The sequence below is a fragment of the Triturus cristatus genome, chromosome 12 (genome assembly GCF_964204655.1).
Source record: "Triturus cristatus chromosome 12, aTriCri1.1, whole genome shotgun sequence".
Lineage (NCBI taxonomy): Eukaryota > Metazoa > Chordata > Amphibia > Caudata > Salamandridae > Triturus > Triturus cristatus.
This window is the reverse complement of record NC_140595.1, coordinates 771,777,937-771,794,240: the sequence shown is the minus strand read 5'-3', so window position 1 is coordinate 771,794,240 and position 16,304 is coordinate 771,777,937. Positions and strand designations below refer to the sequence as shown.

The following is a 16,304-nucleotide window of genomic DNA, read 5'->3' as shown; positions in this document are numbered from 1 at the left end:
TACAAAAAACACTTCCCATAAACATGAGAACAAGTCACATCATCCACTAATCATCAGGCATTACCCTGCCAAACAGGGCTGACAACCTTCCTACCTCTTTCTTTGCAATTATAAAGTCAGTTCATACTAACTCCATAATTCAACTGTTACCGATCTGTTATTGATCACAAAACTGATATTGCTTTTCGTTGCAATGTTTTAAAAGTGCAAGAGATGACCTTTGCTGTGCTGAAGACGTGTTCAGCTTGTTGCTGGCTCCTAAAATAGCTTTCAAGTCGTACAAATAGCTTTGGGGTCCCTCGATTCCAATAGAGATTCAGTGGAGGTCCTCGGAAGTCAAAAGGTTAAGAAGCACTGACCTAGAAGACTGGTCTACAATGTTTAGTGTAACGTTGGGGACAGAAGAAGGGGGAGTCGGAGGTTGTTGACGTACATGTTGTAACGGTGCTAGTTTAATACTGGGATTGTCCAAGTGTCACTTTTTTCATCTTTTTGTTATCAATGACAAAAGTATAAATAAAGCATTTAAAAAAAAAACAAAAAAAAAATCACAAATGGTTTACTTTGTTTCGCAAATATATTCGCGCGGGGGGGGGGGGGTAACGACACATCAATATTCACATAAGCACCTTCAACCATACAAAATCTCATATAAAAAAAAACATACACAAACGGCTTAAAATCGCCTTTTGTAAAGACTATTAATCTCAGGGTCGATCCCTGCATGCAGCTGTGTGACAACCAGCATTGCAGTTTGTTCAGGAGTGGGCGCATGGCATATGTGCCCTCTGTCTCGCAGTCCCTGCTCAATGGGCGTCAGTCCACACACTAGAGCGCGTCTCGCTCCAGACTGGGGTAGCACAGCTTGTCCACGGGGCTGCGGCTTCCGCCTCTGTGGCTCTGCCCCCTGCTGGCCAACTACAGGTACTGCGGGCAGGACAGGCTCTCCACCTCCACCTCTATGGACACAATGTGATGGCCGGGCACCATTGCCAAGCCCAGCACCCGCGGCTCCCGGGCAGAGAAGGAATCTGGAGACAGGAAACAACAGGTTAATCTGTGAGATGGTCCCACAAGGAGCACTTCATCGAACAGCAGGGCTGTAGCAGGTTCAGTTAAGCATAAAAACAACACACATTTCACCATTCTTGGTTACCGCTTCCCTCCTACCAGTTTACCATTCTGGGTCATTTCACTACAGTAAATCAGCTTCTGCATGCAGTATGGACTTATTCAGGAGGAGAAAGCTACAACGTTTTATTTTGAATGAAATAGGTAACCTCTTTCAGGGTTACCCTGACACCCATCGCGGCTTCCAGTTGTTCCTAACCCCCATTCTTGTGCCAGTTTATAGGTCGATCCAAGGCAGCGCATGCGCTGCAAGGCATACTGTACTGAGGTATGGCATAGAAGCTCCGCCCATTTCCCCGACTACCTTTTCAATTGGCTCCTATTACTGTCCTTTTGAAATAGTCACTTTTTAGGTCTTGCCTACGAAGTGCGCATGCGCTGCATAGCAAAAAGACCTTTAGCCATCGATTAAGTTTTGCTGCCAAAAACGTGCACGCATTGCATTGCTTTGAATGGCAACGCATGCACGTTTGGCGATTCCCTTGCGGGAGCATGCTTTGAAACCATATGTTTGTAAGTAACATATGGTTCCTGCTCGCTCCCGCAAGGGAAACACGCGCAGGCCCCCTCCTCTCTCCCCTCCCCATGCCTCTCAAACTTTTTTAGGTCACGCCGGAGCCAGCGCATGCGCTGTCTGCGAGACATTTAGTTAGTGGATTTTTAAAGTGCTACCAGAGGCTTTTCCTGGCCTCAAGCTTACATTCACCAGCGCGTGCACTCGCGCAGCCGCCATCTGTCTTTCCTCTGTCTGGCCGTCATCGTCATGGCTCAAAGCACAGCGCTCTCCCAAGCGCCTCGCTCTGCCCCTCCCCCACCACAGAGCACGGTCCTGCGATCACTTCCCGCTCACTTTTATTTTTTTTCCGCGGCCGCTTCAGTTTCATTTTTATATGCTGCTATACATACACTCCAGGAACAAATGACATTTGCAACCATGATTTACTTTTATAATTGTGTTATGCTGTAATAAAACCACTCAACTTCCCAAAGTAGTAACTCGTTCTGTAAAAACACATCCCATTGCCAGCAATCCCGTTCTAGCTACTTTGAGGCTTTTTGTGACACAGTATTAACTTATCCCCAGGGAGCGTGGCAAGCGTGCATTTTCTTAAAACCTTCTTCCTGTGCTGTCTGGGGGCTGTTCCTTCGCTGTTCTCTGTCGTCACACCTGTTCTATCCATCGCGCGCGCCAGCGCGAGGCATGTTAGTTCCGCTTTCTTCCCGATATTGCCTCACTTATGTGTTTGCACAGTTTTTTGTTTAATTCACAACGCGAGAGGACAATGCCAAAATAGAAACTCAAACCTGCTTCCACGTCTAATTTACGAGCTCCGGCAAACTTGACAGATTGTCTTCTATTGCTGTAAACAGGCGCCTCTGCTTGCCCTACCCCCTCCCTTCTGGTCAGCTTCATTTGTGTCTTCTATTGCTGTAATCAGGCTCCTCTGCTTGCACTACACCCTCCCTTCAGCTTCATTTTTTGTTTGTCTTACTCCTCTGCTCGCACTACCCCCTCTCTCAGGTTCATTGGACTCTTGTATCCCTGTTATTATTAGTTTAAGCAATTACTTAAGGCCCCGAACACTTGGATTGGTTTTTGCTACAATTTATTTTTTTGTCCCTCATGGTGACATACAGCTCTCCCCCAACACATTAAATTAGGCACTGACATTATACACATCTCTCATCCATAAAGTAACAAGCATTGGCATAGCCAATAGGTCTCGCTTTCGGGACCTTATAAGTATTTAGTTATGCAGCACAATATCCTTAGTGCAACAACATTAACTGTTGCATAATTAAACACTTATAAGTTCCCAAAGGCGAGACCTATTGGCTACGCCAATGCTTGTTTTTTTTACTTTGAGCGCGAGGCGCGCGCCTTTGTATAGATCCCACTCCTTCTGCCATGAGAATGACCCTGTCCCTTGTGTAAATAAACAATGTTGATTTACCATAACAAAGGCTCTACATTACCTGGAATGATAATATCACCAAGCGATGCAAACGTAGTTATTAGCAGCAACGTTGCACTGTACTACTCCCTGGTCTCTTTTGTAACCCATCCTTTTGTGTTTTTTAGCAAATTAGATACTTTTACTCTCCCACGTCCCGTCAAAAGCAGCAGAATTTGTTGTCACTTATTTCCGTCAAGGATAGGGTATTGGTAGCCTGTCGCATATCAGCCGCTGAGGAAACAGAGGAAGGTTTGCCCTCTCGCGCCAGGTCTTCGCAAGGGCCACCAGTGGACCCTCACCGCTCTGGCCAGACCGACGGGGCCACGCGCGCCTCCCGCTCAGGCCAGTCCGATGGGGGCACGCACGGCCTACAGTGCCCTTGTGCAGCATTACACGCAAAGCTGTTTGGCGGCGACTCTGCGGGTTATTAATAAACATCTTTATAGTGGAGGCCGGGCCTGTTATCGGCACTCTGCCCCTGCCATCGAATGTGGGTTATAAAGGCACCCCCTCTGCCCGCTGTTCCCTTTCTTCCAAGGGTCACCGTCCTTCCCGTCTATTCATCACCCGGCATTATGGCGGCCGCATAAGGGCCCTCCTGCGCATAGAGTACTCCCTAGCCCAGGAGTGCATTGCCGAGTTCCTAGGTGTCTTCGTCCTGATTGTAAGTAAAAGAGAAGAGGTGAGAGCTGTGCAGGAGGGGTATGAACGAAGCCAGGAACATACCTCAGTGTCTTAACGCGCCTGCTGCAAGGTCTCCGCGTAACCTGGAGTTTATAGATTCTAATGCTAGCACAGCTGGCTCAGTCTTTCATCTTTCGGAGGCTGATGAAATCGAGTTGGGTATTATATACACGTGTAGGTTAGTATCTACAAACAATTCATTTTGTATTGTGTGTTGTATAAATGGCCTATATTGTCGTTTTGCTGGAAGAGCACTTTGACGTCCCAGGACTAGAATCTCATGAGTGAGGGGCATTGACAGAGCTGTGCCCAGAGTTCAAGGACTTGAACGGTATCATACCATTATTTCTCGATCTTTACCTCCTGTGACATTACATCGCAGGAGTGTTTACATTGCATGTAAGTTTTTAGGTATTTAAAATTTTAGACTTTTACATCTCAGGTACATGCCTTATTTATGTGGATATGTAAATGTATGTTTACACTTACACATACACATTTAAAACAACCACAGATATAAAGGAAAGGAAAGATGACACTTATTTTGAAAGTTATATATTCGAATAATGTATTTACAAATAATTTGGAAATTGGTTTAGTATATATTTGAAATAATGTATTCATTCAATTTAATGCAAGTTATTTCTAAAATAATTTATAATGTAAAAAATGTAATGTTAAATAATAATTACACTATTATTACAATATTTAATATATGGTATATCGTTTTTGAAATCTAAATAATTAAAAGAAATGAAAGAATGGAATTTAGGGTGGCAATGGGATTTTAGGGATCAAGGATGGGCAGTTTTTAGTACTCGACCTAAAGGCATTAGAGTGCTTTATATGAACAGCAGTTACAATACACAAGGCACATTCATTTTGGGGGATTTTTTGGCTTGGGAGGATTAAGTGATTTGCACAGAATCACAGGATGCTGAGACGGCACCGAGGCTCAAACCGGGTTCCCCAGTTCCAGTGTCAACAGCTCTGGCTGTTACGCCACATCCTCTCGCCAATTCAACCGTAGTCTAAGCAGTAACCTCCGACATGTTCCTTTGGGAAAAATGCATACATCTTTATTACTATTTTTGAGCCAAAACCTTCCTGTATGAAGCCTGGAGCACCACAGAAGCAGTATGCTGCTTTTGGATTTGCTACGTACAACCTAGGCATGATCATAAACGGCTTGTAGGCCCACTGCAGCCTTCCTCACCTTTTAGAAAGGCAGTGGCTGCATTTAGAAATGAGGTCGGCCCTAGTACGCCTCTGAACTGTAAGGCCTGCTGTCAAGTTGAAGAGGCAATTCTTCTGAGCACAGTAAGCTCTAAGACCAGTCTGAATGGTCAGGGCTGCTCTGGCTTTCGTTTTAAGGGCTGTCCGCGCTCTGCGTCCTTGGTATGCTGCTTGTATGCAGACTGCATATGCTTTGACTTTCAAGAACTTCTGCCTCTGGTAAAGCTGTGCACTAGTGGCGCGGGATCACAATTGCTGGGCTGCGGAGTCCGAGGTAGAGCGGTCTTTGGCGGAACATCCTACATTGGGCTTGTAGGGCAGTTGCGGCTTTCTTCCACTGGTCCATTGGTTTCCTGATCAAGTGGCCCCTCAATGCAGCCCTCAAATGAAGACAAGCCTCCCGCTTGCGTCCAAGTGCTGCTTTATGCTGCATGATGCCCTTCTCTAAGTCCATAATATCTTTGAACCAAGAGCACAGCTTTCTTTAGACTTCTGTAAATATGCTGTCCTTGCCTCACCCTCACATTAGCCTCAACTCTTGGAACTTTTTCCTCGTTATGTAGGCTCAATAAAAGGCCTGAACTGTTACTGCAGATTTGAACATACACACTTCCTTCTTGGAGCGCACATTTCTTGAAGCAGCTGGCACCACCACAACAGCGGAATATAATCTGTTGTAAACCGACACAGCTCGTTTCGTAGCGAGGTGCCCTCTGTATCGAACTTGGATCACACTGGCAGCATTTCTGAATTCTCTGCACCCGCGCTGCTGCTGCCACTTCCTTCCATGCGCCTGGAATGAGATGTCCTAGATTTTCACATGTAAGTGTTTCCTCTTTCGCCTCATACGCCAGTGACTGAAGTAGGCATTCATCAAATACTGCTGTCTTTCATACTTCCCTTGCAGGTGCGCTGTGCAGTACCCTTCGAGTATACTTATGTGCCCCTGTTTCTTTGTGGAGTCTGCGAAGGCATGCTCTGGCACATGTACTCTCTCTTGTGAGACTTGGTCTAATAATGGACTACGACCCGCCCATAGCTGATCACTCGATGGCATCATTGTTGCTCTTCTGTGTGGCCCTCTCCCCCATGCTCTTTGTTTAACAACTTATTTAACTTACCGCTACCTTCCCCCGTATCTCCTCCCCTGCCACCATCCGTTTCTTCTCCCCCTTCCTCCAACACGTGTATCTGTGTCTTTTAATGTCATTGCCGTTAGAATGTTTTTTTTAATTGATTTGTTCTCATGCCACACTCCAATGCTTTTCCCTATAATTTTGCTTTCTTTGATACATTTCCAATCTCTCTCTCTCCGTTTCTCCCTTAACATCATTGCTCTCTTGTGCTTTCTCTCACTTTCTCTCTTGCTTTTTCCCTACTTCCCCCTGTCTCATTTCCCTCTTTTGTACTCTTTTTCTTCCTCCTTCCTCTCACCCGCTCCCACTGTCTCTGTGATCACAAAGCCCTATGAAGCATCCAGCACTGGCCGCTTTATAGTGCTTTTTTAAACCATCCCCTTATTCACTCCTCCCCTGTTGGCCACCCCCCCATCTGACTGCCAAAATGAAAAGCTCCTCCAGAGGCAAGACCTATTGGCTTTGCCAATGCTTGTTTTATTCATGAATAGGCTTAGTAGTCCCTACTTTTACCGCCTGATCTGCATTTGTAACCTCCCATAATGACTGGACTTTTTACTTGTGTTGTTACACGATCTGCTTTATCTAGTCGGTGGAGCACTATTTTCTTTAATGATCTTCCCTATTCCACCCACGACGTTGCAGCAAGCCGCCACCTTTCATATTGTTATTAGTCATGTATTTTTCCATTTCCAGCGTGGCCCGCTTTAACTATAGTGGCTGCGCTTATTTAATTTACAGCGTGACTGTTTTAACTTAAGCGCCCGAGCTAGAAAATCTTCATTCATTTATTTTTCCCATGCTGACCCTAAGGTTGAGGTACATGCAAGGGTACCCATTAGAGGAAATACAAGCTGCATACAGGAGCACCTACACGCATCGGAGCAGGGCCTAAAAGCGTGCGCTGAAACTGCTCAGTGTGGCCGAGTCAAAGACAGGAAACAGAGAAAGGACAACTACAGTCACAGAACAGTTAACACACTCCAGAGTATAGTCTGGTGGTGAAGCGCTTTACCCTGTTAGGCTTTTTGTGGTTTGACTGTGTAACACTGATCTTTAGAGCGGTTCAACTTGTTCTGCTACATATTGTGGTGAAGAAGGGATCGATTCACTCATTGGGGTGGATGAAGCGTTTAAAACCAATCCGCAATCTTGGAATATTAGGAGCTCAAAAGAAACGCGGGCAAATAAAAGGGCACGAACTGCCACAGGAAGGAGTGTTTCCTGAATTGTCATCAATTAAAGATGAGGAGTTATTTCCTAGAAAAAACAAGCACTGGTAAAGCCAATAAGTCTCCCTTTTAGGACCTATTGGCTTTGCCAGTTGCTTCTAGAGGTGCTGTACAGCGTTGGGATGTTGTGCATCATTGTCAATGAAAAATTAAAAAAATGGAATAGCAGTCCCCTCATTCTGCTGATGCATACACGTGCAAAAACGCATGCACGTGTCAGGCGAATGATGTGGGTGCCATTTACTTTAAATATTTAATTAATGGTCCAAGATGGCAGATGACCCTTTCAGTGTTAAATTTAAAAAAAAAAATGATATTGTAGGAAGATAAAAAAATAAAAATAAAAAAAAACTCAAGGGTTTTTGGGGAAGGAGCGAAAAAAACTGAGAACACAGGTTGTGGCGGAGAAGAACAAGAGGAAAAGCACACCACAGAAGGACATGGGCGCGAGAGCAACACTCAGCATAGGGTAGGGGAGAGAAGCATGTGGATAAGAGAGCAGTGCAGCAGGAGAGGAGAAGCACGCTGACGAGAGAGAGCAACACAGAGCGGGGGATGGACAGAAGCACACAAGGAAGACAGTTGGAAAATATATGCATCTATGGATTACTTATGCAAAAAGAAATAAAAGAGCTGCACAGGAGCGAACAAAAGCAGAAGGACGAGAAACCAGCATGGGGGTGGCAAGAGAAGCACATGAAACACAGCTGGAAAACACATGCACTAACATGGAGTGTGTAAGCGAAGGAAACAGTAGTTCTCTAAGAGTGAACAGTGGAAGGACACAAGTAAAGTGCTAAGCTCCAGAGGAGGGACAAATGCAAGCTGGACAAGGCAAGCCATGAAACAAGAAGTAAGCAAATCAGAGCGACAATAAACCCAACCAATGGAAAGCAATGGGCAGATGTTTAAGCCCACTGTAAGGTCTTCGAAAGCTGACAACAGGTCTTTTGCAACCAGACAGCGCAGGTAGGCTCAATCTAAAAATCGAGATTGCTTTCACTACCTGAAGGACAAATGATTTTTTGAAAGATTCTTTAAAAAGTGCTGGAGATATCACTGCATTTAGAAGCTTAAGCAAATCTGGATGCACTTCACAGAGGTAAAGTGGGTGTTGTTAATAACCAATAAACATTTTCTATGCAAACAAACCAGCAACAATAAATAATTAATAATTTAGCCATCAAATATGTTTCACCAGAGAAAAAAAGTGCAATAATTTTCAAACCAGTAGAGTGGACAAGGCAGTGTTAGGAGATTAAGATGCTTCCTGGACTACTCTTGTAAAAGGAGATGAAACATTATTCTAATAAATAATTAATGGAGGAGTACAGTTACACCTTTAACATACTATGCACAGCAAACCTAATACAACAAGCATTTATAATGCCATAGGTCTTGCAATGACATTATTTTGAGCTATTGACATTGTAAATGGCAATGCCTTTAATAAAATTGAAAGGCATTGTTATTTACAATCCCAAAAGCAACACCTATTGCATTGCGCCGGTGTCCGTGAAGACGGCGCCGTGCTTATTAAAGTTTTTAAAAAATTAAAAATAATAAAAAGTGTGTTGGGGGGGGGGGGGGGGGGGTCAGAGAGAGAGAAGAAGAAAGGACGAGACGCGAGATGGGGAAATAAGGCACGGAGAATTTTAAGCACATTTCCTTAAAGTGAGTGTGTTGGGGAGACTTGGTTACATATCCAATTTTAATAAAAAAACGGCAATTGCTGCAACGCAGATCCCGTGATGCAAAAGTCTGACTTATGCTCGTAGAAATGAGTAGCAGGCCCCCGAACGAGGGCCAGCGTCCTGTACTGTGGTTTATCCCGTACTTTGGCGGTATCTGGAGCAAAACATTTTTTTTAAATAGAATTGCCATATCCTCACACAACACACATTATGTTCAAAACAAAACTTTATCACAATTGTTCCCAAAACATCAGCATAATTCCTCTTATACAAGTCTCTCTCATTATGGTGTTGGTTACTGCTCCAATTAAACAAGCATAATGCTTAGTAAAGAAAAAATAAAAATATAGTTATGTCCATTTGAATAGAAATACTATGCAGAACAGATGCTTGGCACCAACTCCAAAGAATCCAAGCATCACCCTAGGTTTAGTTTGTATTGAGGGAACTAGCCACACCAAACGATTTCTAAACTTAATATTTGAAAAAGTCCTCGGGTGGCAAAGATTACGGGTAGCTTCACTGTTAAGCTAATGCCCTCAAGATATCTTAAAAATATTAGGCCTACCGCAACTAATATGAAATACGACCCATCTAAGAGGACATACCCTTGACGGGATTTGCACTAACCATTCGAGGTACACCCGCTCCCCAATCATGGACAGATCACAAGCTAGTCCCTTTCAACATAACAATTGAGCTTAGGGTCGAGGCTAGGTACAGTGCAACAATGTTGTCATAGTTGCAATAACAATGTGAATGTTCAGTCAAAAATGTGAGTTTTTGTAAATACAAAGCACTTTAATGAAGTCTCAATGTCTAACTATATTTACAGTGAAAGTGATGATTAAATGCTTATAACTCACATCATACATCATATGAATGTTACTGCAATACTGCACAGCAATACAAGGCTGCAGCACCTATAAATGTTATATAATCCTTGTGTTCAATAACTAATCACAAACACCTGAACACTTTGAAAACAGGGAAAATGAAAGCGGATACTAATGAGCACTACGGAGTGATATGGGGCAGGGTCATTGAGTGTTAAGTCAATGTTAAAGACATGGCTAAAAAGAAAAAAGATTCTGCATTTTACACCTTCGGGTAAATGCTTATAAAACATGCACACACCTCAAATGAAAAATAAATGCAAGCTAAACTAATCAAAGGGAAATATACTGTTTTATCTTATGAAACCTCAGTTGGCTGGGGGCGTGGCTAGATGACTGAGATGGTGGACGAATCTTGAGTCCGCTCCGTGACCTATAACCCGTTTATCCTGAACATCGACATACTATTTATATGTGGATGATACACCAGGCACTGCCCATACGCTAGGATCGATCACCCCCACCCCATTGAAGCATATCACAGGCAAATACTCCAAGAACATGTATGGGGTGATCAATGAGTGGGAAGGCCAGGCAGAGCGATAAGAGGGTTGCAGGTCATCAGATGAAAACTTTCCAAGCTCCACACTTTTAACACTTCACGCGCTCCAAGAGATGTAGAAAGGATTCATTTAACTGGCCGAGCAAAGAAATAAAAGACAGAAGCGATTTCTAGCGGCAAAAACACCAAGGTTTCAACAGTAGTGTCCCAATCACCCTAGATATAATCTGAATGCAGAGGATCAACATTCTGCCTGCAACAGAGATCAGCCATGATCACCCCTACTGCCCGTCCGACCTAGTACCCACGCCCACCGATCCAAATCACTGCCACCAGCAATTTATCCTAGAGGCAACCCTCACTGCCCCCACATCAACTCACTACACCACTAATTACCATTTCGCTTGTCAGCGTCACTGCCCTTACTATCTGCCTCCGCCGATCTCTCTCCACCTTAACTATGCTGCATACTTAGACCTTACTAAGTCCACTTCTGTCCCTAACCTACTTTCACTGGTGCATCATCGCTGGTTGTACTCTTAATGTCCCAGGAACCCCCCTTCTCACAAAAATCCCAGAGATCTCACTCATGATACCCACTGTCCACCTTTCGCTGCCCTCTTCACTATTATGCACTCTTCTACAGTCTGGCTCTGCTGCAACCTTCCATCGAATCTCTTTCGCCTACTGCTCCCAATACTACCTTAACTGCTCTTCTCTTCTATCCTAATACCTTCCTTCTTATGCCCGTTAACCACCCGCTCCTCAGGTTGCCCCGTTTTCGCCTTGTTCTCATCTCCGATCCTTCTCCTTTCCTCCCCAGGTTATGTTTCGCCTTCGTGCCGTCCCGGTGTTTACCTTCTCAGGCTCGCCGCCATCTGTCAGTCTTGCCTGCAGCTTCTCCACCGTTTCCAGCACCCCCACGGCCACCATCTTTAACTCTGGCAGGGCCATAACAGGAAGTGACTTCCACTGATCCCACCCCACTTCGTGCTAGACACGGTCACCATCTTTCGTATGGGCACGCGATTATGACCCAGAAGCAATAGTGCCAGCTGACCCTGTTGGTTTTGGGCATTTACCAAGGGATGACTATTTCCGACACCAGAAAAGCCGCCATTTTATCCGAAGCCAAAAATCAGAACGCCTGCGCGGCTCAGGCTGGCATTAACTGACCCGGCCTAGCCTGCGACCCGCTGCGGGAGAGCACTACACGACGCTTCAGGGGTCCAACGCCAGAGCGGTGCTGAGAGATCTATTGACTGGCACCGGCCCTGGACAGGTCAGCTGCTCCAAGAAGCCCTTACAGTAGAAAGGAAACGTCTGATCCTACCAGCATGCTGGGTCAGGACTCTGCCACATCCATGGAGGTGAGTCCGGCGTAGTGCGGGCGGGGGGAGGGGGTTGCAAAAATGCATGGACAACGGACCTTATCTTTAGGGAGGGTCATCTGTTTCCAATTAGAAACAGATGGCCCTCCCTAAAGATAAGAAAGTACTTCACGACAGCCGTGAAGCAAATGATCCAGTCCGTTGGGGCCGTCCCAAAAAGCGAAAGGGCGGCAACCAAAATACCCCATTTCCAATGGCAGGCCACCGTTTAGCTTAAACGGTGACACAAGCCAAAGGAAATGAGGGGCGGGGCTTCGAGTCCCTTTCTGAAAACCCCTCATCCACAAGATCTCTCGCCGAGCGAGCAGCGCTTTGCGCTGCACCGCCAGGCGATACCTAAAAATGAGATTGTTGGGGCATTCTTAATGTTTTAAGTACTTCTATGTCACATTCAAGTCCTATAAATAAGCTGCAACTGTGCTGTGAAAATCACTTCTTCAAAAGGTGCAGGTCATCATACATTGGGTTTAATAAACTTTACATGCAGTCCATCTGTCAGTAAAGACTCAGGGCAGTTCCTTAAGTTGCTAAACCAACAAGAATTGGCGAAACCAATAGGTCTAGTCCATGAGGGATATTGACTTCGGCAAAGATTTGCAGCTATGTGGTGTAGCGTGGATAAACTCGCATCATGTCGCTTTTTTGGTTTGCGGGAATGAGGCAACACAGAGGGGTGGAAGGAGGGCGAGAAGAACATGGATGTGGGAGATGACAGGAATCTGCTGCAAGATATAGCATCCACCAGAAATCTAGATAGTGAAGGTAACTTTTTCTTCGGATTGATACTTCTTCCAGCAGATTCCTCACTTTATGAATGCGTACCAATGCAATACTTACCTGGAACGAGGCATTGAGTAGTGCGGATTAAACAAAGAAGTCAAGTAATATGGCCTGGTAAACTATCCGTCACAGCACGCATTTGCTGTGAGGGTGTAATGTTTAGCAAAACTGTGAAAGGATGACCACGTGGATGCCCGCACATGTCAGCCACCGGAACACCTCTAGTGATTGGAATGGAAGAACCTACAGGCCTGGTGGAGGGGGCACAAATGCCAGCCAGAGCGTCTTTTTGGCAAAGGAAAAGCAGATTTTAGTACAAATATAACCCAATGCGAAATGGTGCACTTAGTCACAGATTTTCCCTTCTTGGCGATCCCTACAAAGAAATGATCAATATTTTTTTGCTGTTGTGTAGAGTCAATATAGGAAGACAACACAAATAGCATTCCAGTGTATGCAGCCACTGCTCCTCCTTGGTGGGATGAGGAGTGAAGAAAGATGGAAGAGTGATGAACTGACCCATGAGCTAGGCAGGTACCACTTTTGCTACGAATGATGAACAAGTATTTAAAAACATTTTCCAGACAGAAAACTACAAATGATAGCTTGACTGAGATGGTCTGGAGTTCATCACCCATACTAGCTTAAGTCAGAGACTCAGAAGGACGTTTTCAGACTAAGAAGTAGAATTGGGAAGTGTGATCTGCTAGCATACAGCTGCTGTAAATAGCTTTAACATAATATTCAAATCCTATTATGAAAACTAAATGAAGTTAAAGGAAAAAAGTACAGCAAACCTTTCTTAAAACATTAATCTAGCAGCGGCTTAGGCAGAGAAGGCTAGACAGCAAAATACATGAAACTAAAGGGCTATATAACGTTTTACAGCAGCCACAGGTAGGACCTCATAAGCAAGCGATACCATAAAGCGTAGAACATCAGGCGTGAATGAAATGGATTCATACCTAACTTACATCAATGACCAAATATATAAATGGATTTTGTGGAGGGATTCCTGGCAGCAAAAGATGACATCCGCAATTTCAGGAGGCAAGCAAAAGAACTCCAAGCTAACAATGCTCAAACTCCACATATGCAGCCAAAGCACCTAGGGACTGGGCTGAAGGATCTGGCAACCATGTTGCAAGAGCAGGTCCACCCTCTACAGTAGAGGGAGGGGACACAGAATGCGGAGTTATAGCAGATCAGCATACCTTCCTCGCCCAGTCCAGGGTGATCAGGGCCAGCAGTACTTGATCTTTCCACAACTTCTGCAGGACTCCTGACAGAAAAAGAGATTGGTTGGAACGCATAAGACGGGCCCAGTGACCAGTCAAACCTGAAGGCATTCCCCTAAGGAAGCATTTAAAAGGAAATATTTGGAACAAACCATAGCATACTTCCTGTTCTGGACCATGGTGAAGAGATCCACATATGGACACAAAGCTGTAAAATATAATTTACATCACTTCCGGATGAAATCCCACTCATGATCCTCTAAGGAGAGACAACTAAAAGAATTTGAGATAATACTTAGGATTCTTGCATGGTGTCCTATAACTGGAAAAATGTCCCATTGCTGGGGCCACCTTCACAGGCCAATCATCTCCCAATACAGGTTACATGGTCCTGTCTTTTGATGTAACAGAAAATGGTGGAGGGATTTGTAGGAAGCTGGACTTCTCTTTGCAGATGTCCACTGTCTTTTTGCCCCAATCTGAACTAAATGCTGGTTTTCGACTCGGGCAGTGCACTGAAGCTGGCTAACCAGGCTTGACAGAGGACACCAGCATGCGTCCATGTAAGTAGAAGTTTGTTCTCCCAACATCGACCTACCAGATCACAGTAGGAATATGATGAAACCAACTGAGCCCTCTCCAGTTTGCTTCCCCTTCCTCTCTCTCCCCCCGCCTTTCACTCCTGTGTGTATAGGATGCTACTAAGTGCCAGATCCTCGAGGGGTCAGCAATCACCCAATCTGGGGTAAGTGACATGTGGATCTAATTACGTGACTCACAGAGTGTACACAACAACATACTCCCTTAATCTATGCATGCCTTTACCGACGCATATATAAAAAAAACGACTAACTGCACGGTCATCTGAGTGGTGAGAAGTTATGCATGAATTATATATACCATCATGGCCATGCAGAAAAGAAAAAAATGCTTTAACAATCATGTAAGGTATTTTCACTTGGTTTTAATAATTGTATCTCCTGTGTAATGTTTTGTGCTTTTGTGTTCCAGTACTTCCTATCCAGGCCAAGGAACAATGTATGGCCTGTGTGACCTGTTAAATGACTGATTATCACAATCACATTGAAAATATTTGGGAATGAAGGATATTCATGAGGCTTATTAGGTCCATTGCACCCTAACTGAGCATCACATTTTTTAATTAGGTTAGTGAGCTCAACCAATAAACTTATTTGACCAGGAGCATCACTAAACCCATTTTAAATAAATTTTTGTAAAAACACCACTTTACACACCCTACAAATCAACACCCCCACTTCACCAGACGGTTACGAAGAAGATCTCTGGTAAAGAGCCCTTTTGTGGGTGCCCGTAAGGCATTGCAGCACCGGACGCATGAGTAGCAAACCCTATGATGAAGCATGACGCCCTCTGGGGTGTGTTAGGGCACCTGCTCCCATATGGAGTACTCCTCCCATATTGAACACAGAAATAACTCCCCTATCTTGTTCATCCTTTGAACTTTAAAGGAACTGCACACCCCCTTGTTCGCTAACCAGGCCCCAGTGCCAGTGATTTTTCCCTAAAACTGCAACATTGTAACCCAAATGGCAAGGACGTTATCACCCTTATAAGTCCCTGGTAAATGGTACCTATGGTACCCAGGGCGTGGGTACTAAAGAGGGTCCCTATGGGCTGAAGCATGTATTATGCCACCCAAAGGGACCCATACAAAAACTGCATGCAGACTACCTTCGAAGGATGCGTGACACTGCCATGCCCTAGTACACTGTATGTCCTATATGTAAGTCACCCCTACTGCAGGCCTTTAAGTCCCATGGTAGGGTGCATTATATTTCACATGAGGGTAGATCTGCATGGGCAGATATGCCAGTGATGTCTAGTTACATTGCTAGACACTGCATGTGATCAGGAAGCCATTTTAAAGGTATGTACTGATCACTGGTCATTACAAGATACCCAGCCACATAATGGCTTCACTGAAAATAATGGCGTGATCAACCATCTTGTCTCAATTAATCTATACTGATGCCAGTATATGATTTATAGTGACATGCACCCAGAAGGCACTTTAAAGGTGTCCCCTGTAAAACTACCAGTCCAGTCTAGTGTGTTCACTAATTGGAATCGTCCAGCCTGCCACCACAGACAAGTTTCTGGCCTCCTGTAGGTGAGAGCCTGTGCTCTTAGAGGCCAGAATCAATGCTTGCTCCGGCGGAAATTGTTCACACCTCCTCCAGCAGGATGGCTCGTAATTTAGCATATCAAAGCCAGAGGCTTCAACGCCTCTGCCGCGTTTGATACTCAACCCCAGCTTCCCCCACCCCCAGACCTGGAGAAAGACACCCATTGCCCTGGGGCCCATTTGACATCACAGCAGGCAGGAAATTAGATAGTCAGAAGACGTGTTATAATTACAAGCTAGGCACACTCCTAAGGTGGGC

General features: G+C 44.8%; 1 protein-coding gene across 1 annotated transcript in view; it reads right to left on the bottom strand.

The window, feature by feature from the left end:
• Positions 1-558: 558 nt before the first annotated feature.
• Positions 559-16,304, bottom strand: part of NAA38 (N-alpha-acetyltransferase 38, NatC auxiliary subunit) — a 33,831-nt gene continuing 18,085 nt past the window's right edge. The window contains exon 3 of the mRNA XM_085639159.1: positions 559-1,031. Within this exon, the coding sequence (XP_085495285.1) occupies positions 919-1,031 (113 nt within the window). The 3' untranslated portion in view covers positions 559-918. The remainder of the gene's footprint in view (positions 1,032-16,304) is intronic.